The sequence below is a fragment of the Hyperolius riggenbachi genome, chromosome 1 (assembly GCF_040937935.1).
Source record: "Hyperolius riggenbachi isolate aHypRig1 chromosome 1, aHypRig1.pri, whole genome shotgun sequence".
NCBI classification, from domain to species: Eukaryota; Metazoa; Chordata; class Amphibia; order Anura; family Hyperoliidae; genus Hyperolius; species Hyperolius riggenbachi.
Window position 1 is genome coordinate 577,088,125 of NC_090646.1, and position 11,195 is coordinate 577,099,319.

At 41.5% G+C, this 11,195-nt stretch overlaps 1 protein-coding gene across 2 annotated transcripts in view; it reads right to left on the minus strand.

Moving 5' to 3' along the window:
* Positions 1-4,333, minus strand: part of LOC137527425 (V-type proton ATPase subunit S1-like protein) — an 89,100-nt gene extending 84,767 nt beyond the window's left edge. The window contains exon 1 of one of the 2 annotated variants that reach the window (XM_068247940.1): positions 4,145-4,333. Coding sequence is in view for 1 of the 2 variants with exons in the window: in XM_068247941.1 (XP_068104042.1) it covers positions 4,145-4,236 (92 nt within the window). In the remaining variant the exon portion in view is untranslated. The remainder of the gene's footprint in view (positions 1-4,144) is intronic. The other variant, XM_068247941.1, reaches the window with a different exon arrangement.
* Positions 4,334-11,195: the final 6,862 nt, after the last annotated feature.

Consider the following 11,195-nt stretch of genomic DNA (forward strand, 5'->3'; position numbering starts at 1 on the left):
GAAGTAACAAAACCAATGCCAGGGATTGACCATCAATGGATAAAGGATGAAATGGATAAAAACCACTAAGGACTAACCAACATTACAGTCAGAGAGTGACCATTGCTATGACCATCACAGGCATTTAATGATAACCTCATTTATACCATAGAAGCTAGTTAATGTAACACATATATACAGTAGAATCCCATTATAGTAAACTCTGATATAGTAAACCTCTGGCAATACTAAACCCAATCCCCAGGTCCTGACCATGTATGAATGCTGTATGAATATACGATGTATGATAAATCCTGATATAGTAAATTACTTGGCCAGGTCCCTTGAAGTTTACTATAAAGGGATTCTACTGTACCAACAACTAATAAAAGATAGCACATTATGTTTACTGGGCTATTAACTCACTCCAAAACTATTAAAATCATTCAGTGACTACTACCAGGCACAAGTGTTACTGTATCCAGTCTGACCATCACAGAAGTATGAGCAAAGCTTGGCATTGGGCATCAGCCATACCCATTTCATGGCTGCTCCAATTTAGCAGTTTCCTGCAGCTATGAATGTCTAAGAACTTTTAGACTTTTTTGTACTGACTTGTGGGTTTAGGCCAATGTGCCCTACATTCACAGGTAACACATATATATAATAAATGCCTGCAAAACATTCCAAATGTATAGTACCATAGGTTTTCTACAGCTGCACAACATACAGACTAAATAGGTATGAATAAGGCATGTATTTTTCATATATATCTACACAATAAATGTACAATATGGAGAGGGAAATAGGAAGGTGTTTTGATATAAAAAAAAAAGTAACTACAGATAGTCCCCGGTTAACGAACGAGATAGGGACTGTAGGTTTGTTCTTAACTTGAATCTGTTCTTAAGTCGGAACATTGTGCCATCTCCGTCCCCTGTACCTCCTCTGTACCCCCCTGTGCCTCCAGTGTCTCCCTCTGTGTCACCTCTGCCCTCTGTATCTGCTTATTCAAGTTTAAAAGCCATTTTTTCTTTTATTTTTTTTTAAATCGATTTTCTCAAAAACTACAAGTCCAATTTAAAAAAAATTTTTTTTTACTTGTTCCCATGGAAACACAGAATCCATGGCGTTTGTATCGGCCGGTCGTTCTTAAGTCGGACGTTTGTAACTCGGGGACTACCTGTACTATTTATTTATTTATATATTTATTGTATTTATAAAGCACCAACATACAGTGGCTTGCAAAAGTATTCGGACCCCTTGAAGTTTTCCACATTTTGTCAAATTACTGCCACAAACATCAATCAATTTTATTGGAATTCCACATGAAAGACCAATACAAAGTGATGTACACATGAGAAGTGGAACGAAAATCATAAATGATTCCAAACATTTTTTACAAATAAATAACTGCAAAGTGGGTTGTGCATAATTATTCAGCCTCCTGAGTCAATACTTTGTAGAACCACCTTTTGCTGCAATTTCAGCTGCCAGTCTTTTAGGGTATGTCTCTACCAGCTTTGCACATCTAGAGACTGAAATCCTTGCCCATTCTTCTTTGCAAAACAACTCCAGCTCAGTCAGATTAGATGGACAGCTTTTGTGAACAGCAGTTTTCAGATCTTGCCACAGATTCTCGATTGGATTTAGATCTGGACTTTGGCTGGGCCATTCTAACACATGGATATGTTTTGTTTTAAACCATTCGATTGCTGCCCTGGCTTTATGTTTAGGGTCGTTGTCCTGCTGGAAGGTGAACCTCCACCCCAGTCTCAAGTCTTTTGCAAACTCCAAGAGGTTTTCTTTCAAGATTGCCCTGTATTTGGCTTCATCCATCTCCCCATCCACTCTGACAAGCTTCCCTGTCCCTGCTGAAGAGAAGCACCCCCAGAGCATGATGCTGCCACCACCATATTGGACAGTGGAGATGGTGTGTTCAGAGTGATGTGCAGTGTTAGTTTTCCGCCACACATAGCGTTTTGCATTTTGGCCAAAAAGTTCCATTTTGGTCTTATCTGACCAGAGAGCCTTCTTCCACATGTTTGCTGTGTCCCCCACATGGCTTGTGGCAAACTGCAAATGGGACTTCTTATGCTTTTCTGTTAACAATGGCTTTCTTCTTGCCACTCCTCCATAAAGGCCAACTTTGTGCAGTGCACGACTAATAGTTGTCCTATGGACAGATTCCCCCACCTGAGCTGTAGATCTCTGCAGCTCATCCAGAGTCACCATGGGCCTCTTGTTTGCATTTCTGATCAGCGCTCTACTTGTTTGGCCTGTGAGTTTAGGTTGACGGCCTTGTCGTGGTAGGTTTACAGTTGTGACATACTCCTTCCATTTCTGAATGATCACTTGAACAGTGCTCCGTGGGATGTTCAAGGCTTTGGAAATCTTTTTGCAGCCTAAGCCTGCTTTCAATTTCTCAATAACCTTATCCCTGACCTGTCTGGTGTGTTCTTTGGACTTCATGGTGTTGTTGCTCCCAATATTCTCTTAGACAACCTCTGAGGCCATCACAGAGCAGCTGTATTTGTACTGACATTAGATTACACACAGGTGCACTCTATTTAGTCATTAGCACTCATCAGGCAATGTATATGGGCAACTGACTGCACTTAGACCAAAAGGGGCTGAATAATTACGCACACCCCACTTTGCAGTTATTTATTTGTAAAAAATGTTTGGAATCATATGACTTTCATTCCACTTCTCATGTGTACAGCACTTTGTATTGGTCTTTCATGTGAAATTCCAATAAAATTGATTCATGTTCGTGGCAGTAATGTGACAAAATGTGGAAAACTTCAAGGGGGCCGAATACTTTTGCAAGCCACTGTATTACACAGCGTTGGACATTAGTTTAGGTTATAGACAATATTTAGGGGTGACATACAGCAATATGACAATACAGGAATACAAGAAAAACCAGATCACACAGCACAGTATGAGTACAAGGTAATGCTTAGTCAGTCACTGGAGGGGAGCATGGAGATTAGGCAAGTTAGGTTCACTCAGATGCATAGCATGTGTGCACAGTAATGGAGGTGCATGATCAGGTAGGACACAAAAGGAGGAGGACCCTGCCCAAAGGCTTACAATCTAGAGGGAAAGGTAAGACTACGAAAGGTAGGGGACCAGAGTTCAGCTGTGGGTTTAGAGCACTTGTGAGGGGTAGTAGGCCAGAGTGAAAAGGTGAGTTTTGAGGGCTTTCTTGAAGATGTTGAAGGAGGGGGGTGCCCTAATGGATGGAGGTAGGGAGTATACATTTGTTTTGTACTATAAATTTGTTTAAAAGGAAATAAATATTGCAGCCTCCATATAACTCTTACCTCAGGTTCCCTTTAATATTACATTTTATAAAACACCAATTAGTACTAAAAATGCATATTATACAGGGGGGGTTCATCATTATTCTCCAAAGTCAACATTAATGAGAGTCCAGGATACACTGTAATTTAGAGGATGCCCTTCTTCTGTATATTACAGGACCAGGACAGGCAAACACCACATGCATGGAAGAATGTTGCATGAACCCTGCACACTTTCTAAGTTTTACACAGCTATTAATCGGGTTTAAATGCTGCTAATTAAAAACTGGATAGGAAGCAGAAAACATACTGTGGCTTTTATCCGTTACTGACCCAAAGTCGTCTTAATAGGAGATTAAACAAATCGCCACATGTCCACTGTGCCCTATATCCAGGGATCTGTCTCTCGACAGTCTCTGCCTGTAGGATAATGTATTCCTATAACCTCATAAAGCAAAACTAATGAACTGTAACCATTCTAGTGCACACAGAATGCAGCCAGCCACCTACCCCGCTGCCGCAGCCACCTCCATCAGCCTGTGTGACTTCCAACAGCCGTAGTATAACAAAAAGAGGCATTAGATAGCACTGTGGAACCCTATGCACAACTTCCACAATTCAAAGGGAACACTTCCTCCAAAGCACTTTTAACCCAAATTATACAGAAATGTATTAAAGGAACAAAAGTGGTGAAAGCAATTAGGACGACAAAAAGATAAATCCGCAGCAAACTAGCTAGTTCACAAAGCTACGCTCGCAAGTCTTTACAATTAAAAGACTGTACTGCTAATAGAAATGTAATTTCTGCTATAGATGATAGAATTGCACAGTGTGAAAGAATGAATTCTCCTCACCTGTCCTGCAGGCCTGCTGAAACCCATTCACTGGAGTGAGAAACCCCCATTCCGATAACAGCTAGAATGAAGCACAGCCTATTCCTTTCCATTGAGGGAGAGCAGATCTTGTCAGATCAAGCACATTTGTTAATCTGTGGTAGCAGAATGAAAGAAATGACCTTCCAGTCATATCTGTCATGTGACAGGCTGCATACCAATAGGATGCAATGTGTGACAGGAGTAGGAGATGGAACTTGTCATCCTCATTAGTGCTGCCTCCACATTTCTCACAGCTCAGAATGAATTCATTTAGCACTTTTCTGTCTCACTTCTGCTGTGCCAGTTTCAGGGAGTAATCTTTAATTGTTTCTACTGCATTGTTTTTTTTTCCTCATTAGAGTGGTAGAACATGACTGTTTAAACCTTAATATGGTTATTTCTACATATCTAGTTTAGGCTGTCTGTACTGGACCTAGATAGCTACGCGACGTCTGGAAGCATTGATTGCAATACTTTGGCAATATACAGGTATGAGTTAATGAATGAATCATAGCAAGCAATGCAAGCATTATTTGTGCTCAACATAGACTCAAGTATTCCTTACACGCTACAAAATCTCTGTGAGCAATAGTTCCATTATGTCCATAAAAGGAGACTAATCGCTCTACCATGAGCGCATTGTAGTCAATCACCAATCTAGGCCCCGTTCACACTGAGGATAGCAAAATCGCTAGCAATTTGCAGAGGGTTTTTGTTCCGTTTTTGTACTGGACAATTCCGCAATTTTTGAGGGATCGTGATTTTTTTAATAATTGAACCGCGATCGCTCCAAAATCAAAGAAAAGCACTGCAAGCACCATGTTTACTTTTTCCGCAAATCGCGAATGATCGCAGCAGTGAGATCACTGCCATTTACTTTAAAATAACCGGCAGATCTTTCACTGTCTTATATAAAGTACACAGGAAAACCAATAACAACCCCCATTTTACTCCCCGACTCCTTCCCCATCGCAAAGTGTAGCAATCACAAAAATGTCCCGATTCATTGTGTTGTCTTCCTGCTGTTATAGGGAAAGCAATGCTCATTGTGTTGGAAATGGAGGACATGAGTTATCAAAGCCCTGCATTATATAGCATATCTAGCCAACATCACTCAGCATGCAAGCAGACATTTTGTCATCCCCCCCCCCCCCCCCCAACTAATCCTCCTGACCCCACCATTGCCACACATGGACCCCCGAAACATATCTGACAAGAGCTGGCATAAACAGTTGGATAATTGTGCATGAACTGTAAATTGCATCTCATTGACCATCCCTACCCCTCTGTATTTAAAGAGACACTGAAGCGAAAAAAAAATATATGATATAATGAATTGGTTGTGTACTATGAATAATTACTAGACGATTAGCAGCAAAGAAAATATTCTCATATTTTTATTTTCAGGTATATAGTGTATTTTCTAACATTGCATCATTCTATAATATGTGCAGATTACACAACACTCAGCATTCAAAATGATTCTTTCAGAGCAGTCTGTGAACTATTGACCTCTCCCCTGGCAGAGAAAAAGTAAATAGTTCAATAACAGTTGAGATAATAAAAGTCAGAAGACAGCCCTCTCCATGACTTTGAAAGTTGTAGAGCTTAATGGCTTTTTTGCATGGAGATAAGAACTGGAGTTTCTTAACTTTTCCTGTACTGGAAACAATTAGACCGATGTATCTGATCTTAATGTTTTATTTCTTAGCTGTACTACACATACAAATCATAATATCATACATTTTTTTCACTTCAGTGTCTCTTTAAAGGACATCTGAACTGAGAGTGATATGGACCCTGTCATATGTATTTCCTTTTAATCAATACCAGTTCCCTGGCATCCTGCTGTTCTGTTCTGGTACCAGTAGTGTCTGAATCACACACCTGAAACAAACATGCAGATAATCCAGTCACAGTTCAGTCAGAGCAGCTGATCTGCATACGTTTTCAGGGTCTATGGCTAAAAAAAGTATTAGAGGTAGAGGATAAGCAGGATAGCCAGGCAATATGCAGGGTTTAAAAGGAAATACAGAATAATATGGAAGCCTCCATATTCCTCTTAGGTCAGTTGTCCTTTAAAGGTCATCTGATGTGAGAGGAATGTGAAGGCCACATTTATTTCAATTTAAACAATGCAGATCACCCCTGGCTGTCCTGCTGATTCTCTACCTCTAATACTTTTAGCCATAGACCCTGAACCAGCATGCAGATCAGCTGCTCTGACTGAAGTCTGACTGCACAAAGCACATGCTACAGGATCTTCTCAAAAAAATAGCATACTGTGATAAAGTTCATTATTTTCTGTAATGTACTGATAAACATTAGACTTTCATATATTTTAGATTCAAATACACACAACTGAAGTAGTTCAAGCCTTTTATTATTTTAATATTGATCATTTTGGCATACAGCTCATGAAAACCCAAATTTCCTATCTCAAAAAATTAGCATATTTCATCCGACCAATAAAAGAAAAGTGTTTTTAAAACAAAAAAGTCAACCTTCAAATATATATGTTCAGTTATGCACTCAATACTTAGTCGGGAACCTTTTTGCAGAAATGACTGCTTCAATGCGGCGTGGCATGGAGGCAATCAGCCTGTGGCACTGATCAGGTGTTATGGAGGACCAGGATGCTTCGATAGCGGCCTTAAGCTCATCCAGAGTCTTGGGTCTTGCGTCTCTCAACTTTCTCTTCACAATATCCCACAGATTCTCTATGGGGTTCAGGTCAGGAGAGTTGGCAGGGCAATTGAGCACAGTAATACCATGGCCAGTAAACCATTTACCAGTGGTTTTGGCACTGTGAGCAGGTGCCAAGTCGTGCTGAAAAATGAAATCTTCATCTCCATAAAGTTTTTCAGCAGATGGAAGCATGAACCCACATTTGAACCAGAAACAGCGGCAGAAGTGCCTGACCTGGGCTACAGAGAAGCAGCACTGGACTGTTGCTCAGTGGTCCAAAGTACTTTTTTTGGATGAAAGCAACTTTTACATGTCATTCGGAAATCAAGGTGCCAGAGTCTGGAGGAAGACTGGGGAGAGGGAAATGTTAAAATGCCTGAAGTCCAGAGTCAAGTACCCACAGTCAGTGGGTCAGTCTGGGGTGCCATGTCAGCTGCTGGTGTTGGTCCACTGTGTTTTATCAAGGGCAGGGTCAATGCAGCTAGCTATCAGGAGATTTTAGAGCACTTCATGCTTCTATCTGCTGAAAAGCTTTATGGAGATGAAGATTTCATTTTTCAGCACGAACTGGCACCTGCTCACAGTGCCAAAACCACTGGTAAATGGTTTACTGACCATGGTATTACTGTGCTCAATTGGCCTGCCAACTCTCCTGACCTGAACCCCATAGAGAATCTGTGGGTTATTGTGAAGGGAAAGTTGAGAGACGCAAGACCCAACACTCTGGATGAGCTTAAGGCCGCTATCAAAGCATCCTGGGCCTCCATAATACCTGAGCAGCAGGCTGATTGCCTCCATGCCACGCCGCATTGAAGCATCCTGGGCCTCCATAACACCTGAGCAGTGCCACAGGCTGATTACCTCCATGCCACGCCGCATTGAAGCAGTCGTTTCTGCAAAAGGATTCCCGACCAAGTATTGAGTGCATAACTGAACATAATTATTTGAAGGTTGACTTTTTTTGTTTTAAAAACACTTTTCTTTTATTGGTCGGATGAAATATGCTAATTTTTTGAGATACGAATTTGGGATTTTCATGAGCTGTATGCCAAAATCATCAATATTAAAACAATAAAAGGCTTGAACTACTTCAGTTGTGTGTATTTGAATCTAAAATATATGAAAGTCTAATGTTTATCAGTACATTACAGAAAATAATGAACTTTATCACAATATGCTAATTTTTTGAGAAGATCCTGTATTTTTCAGGTGTGTAATTCAGACATTACTGATGACAGAAATATCAGGACAGCCAGGAAACTTGCATGTTTGAAAATAAATAAATATGGCAGCCTCCACGTAACTCTCACTTCAGGTATCCTTAATATGCGAATATATTTTAGGCTAGTTTTAGATTGGGGTGTTGCATTGTGTTGTGTTACTACGAGCACAGAACATTAGTGGTGGCCTGCAATGTAACGCAGGAATGGAAATTACATTTCAAATTAGGTGATTTTAAGGTCACACTTAATGCGCATGTGCATATACTTTACTTTGCGCTGTCATTGATTAACATAGTGTGTGTCAACATTTAAACATGTACAGGTATTATGCCCCAATACGTGTATTACACACGCCAACAACTAATGCAGTAGCAATAAGGTATTGTTTAAAGTGTACCAGAGATGAGCTAACTTAAAAAAATATATACATACCTGGGGCTTTCTCCAGCCCCATCTGCACGGATCGCTCCCACACTGCCGTCCTCAGTCTTCTCCAGCTCCAGTACTGGGTCCCGAAACTTTGGCCAGTCACGGTCATTCTGAGCATGCTCAGTGCGCTCTCTCTGGCGGAGAATAGCACTGCGCCTGCCGGCGTGGGAGCGATCTGTGCAGATGGGGCTGGAGGAAGCCCCTTGTATGTATAAATAGTTAATCTCTGGTTTCCTTTAAGGCCTGCACACACTTGTGGATTGGCCAGCAACGCAGGTGGCCAAAAGGCACGTGACCCCAGGACCCAAAACTGTCTCTGACCCAACTCCTCAGCCCAGGGTAAGTATCTGTTTTTGTTCAGCTTTAAAGGATACCTTAGCCCTAATTAAAATCTAAAAATGACGCCCTCTGTATGTGTGTGTGTAGGGGGGGGGGAGGGGTGCACATAGGCTTATCACACCTCCTGTGGCCCGGTGTCTGCCTCCGTTTGCCCACTATGCCTCCTGTTGTCCTGGTCGGAGGAACTTAAATCCAGGATTGAACTTCATCCCAATTAGTAGCTGATACCCCCATTACCATGACAAATCTTTACCTTTTCTTGAATAAACCATCAGGGACAGGTGTATGGCTGATATTGTGGTGAAACCCCTCCCACAGTGTGATGTCATGACCTTGGTCGTGACAGTTTACTGTGTAACCTTGTTACATTGCGGGAAATAACGGCCATTTCCAACTGCCAAGCAAGTTCTGCGGAATATTCGTTTTGGCAAACACTGACTAAATCATTTATAAATGAATATTGTAAAAAATAAGCAATTTTATTCATTACATTATTTTCACTACATTTCCTCTTTAAGCTCAGGTTTACTTGAATAGAGTATAGGGCAGTGGGCAGTGATATTTGCCCTGGTTCACTATGACTGATGGGTCTCAATGGAATATACAGAGTAGAGTCTTGGTTATCTGATGCCAGATAAGCGTGCTTTTTGGTTGCTTGAGACTCGATGTTAAACATAGGCCTAGCTAATACTGTACAGTAATATACCCCACACTATTTATACTATATATATATATATATATATATATATATCAGCAGGAAAATAGGAGCAGTGTGGAGGTGGAGTGCCACAGACTGATGTTCTCTGTACTGTAGATACAACGGTTAAAAGGATTGATTTACTATTGTAATGTATTAGAGAAGTGCTGTATTGTAATTCAGTAAGCCCCTTTTTATTTTTGTATCTATAACAAATAAGAGCAGTTGGTAGTGCACTGTGAAGGTGGCAGAGCCTTAGAACCCAGTGGAACTTAATAATTGCATCGAAAGCCCCTCTTCACCCAGTCTATAATCCCAGAAATTTGTGCCGGTTAGGTAAAACTGCATACCTCACAAGTTTTTGAGATAAGAAAGAGGGACACTTAAGCCACACCCCTAACCACGCCCCAAACACGCCGCTATTCACGCACACCCTAAAGATTTCATAGGAAAAATGTTGTTTTATAATTCAAACCCCACTAGTCCTTTCTATCCTGCAGAGGCGGCGCCGGGGGGGTGCTTTGCATGCTGAAGCACCCCCTAAAATTCTCCAAGCACCCTATTAGCACCCCCCAGCGTGAACTGACTTTCGGCGTCTAATAGACGCCATGTCAGTTCACCGGCACCAGCAGCCCGTAGCTCCGGCAGTGGCAGAGCAGGGCTACAGTAAAATGGCGTCCGAAGCCCTGCTCTGGAGACTTCGAGTCTGCAGTGCAGGGCTTTGGGCGCCATTTTCCCGTAGCCCTGCTCTCAGTGCGGAAGTTTCAGTTGCTGGCTGCAGAGGATCGTGGGAGCTGCGCGCCGGACGGAGGCCGGGACAGGAGGTCTGCTGCAGCCAGGTGAGTAAATGTTATTTTTTATTTAGTAGCAGGTGTATTTGCTGGGCAAGTCTGCCACATGATTGAAGTGTTTTCTGGGCAAGTCTGCCACATGATTGAAGTGTTTTCTGGACAAGTCTGCCACATGATTGAAGTGTTTTCTGGGCAAGTCTGCCACATGATTGAAGTGTTTTCTGGGCAAGTCTGCCACATGATTGAACGTATTTTCTGGTCAAGTCTGCCACATGATTGAACGTATTTTCTGGTAAAATCTGCCGACATGATTTAACTATTTTCTAATCAAATCTGCCACATGACTGCTCGTATTTTCTGGTTAAATCTGCGGACATGATTGAACTATTTTCTGGACAAATCTGCCACATGATTGAACGTGTTTTCTGGTCAAATCTGCCACATGATTGAACGTGTTTTCTGGTCAAATCTGCCACATGGTTGAACGTATTTTCTGGGCAAATCTGTCGTCATGATTGAACGTATTTTTTGGGCAAATCTGCTCACATTACGTGTATTTCCTTGAGAAAGTCTGCACAATTATGTGAATTTTGGGGGAAAGGGTAGCCAAAACTTGGGCCCATTGTCAATGAGTTGCACTTTTAAAGGGAACCCGAGGTGAGAATAATATCGAGGCTGCAATATTTATCTCCTTTTAAAGTGGATCCGAGATGAACTTTTACTCATTGCATAATTGTGTTCCTTTCCTATTGTTTACAGGGCATTCCTCAAGCCAAATACTTTTTTGTTTTAATACTCTAATTCCCTATAAACGAAACAAGCCTCGCCCACAGCTTTTCAGAGAGCCTTGGCATTTTCAGACA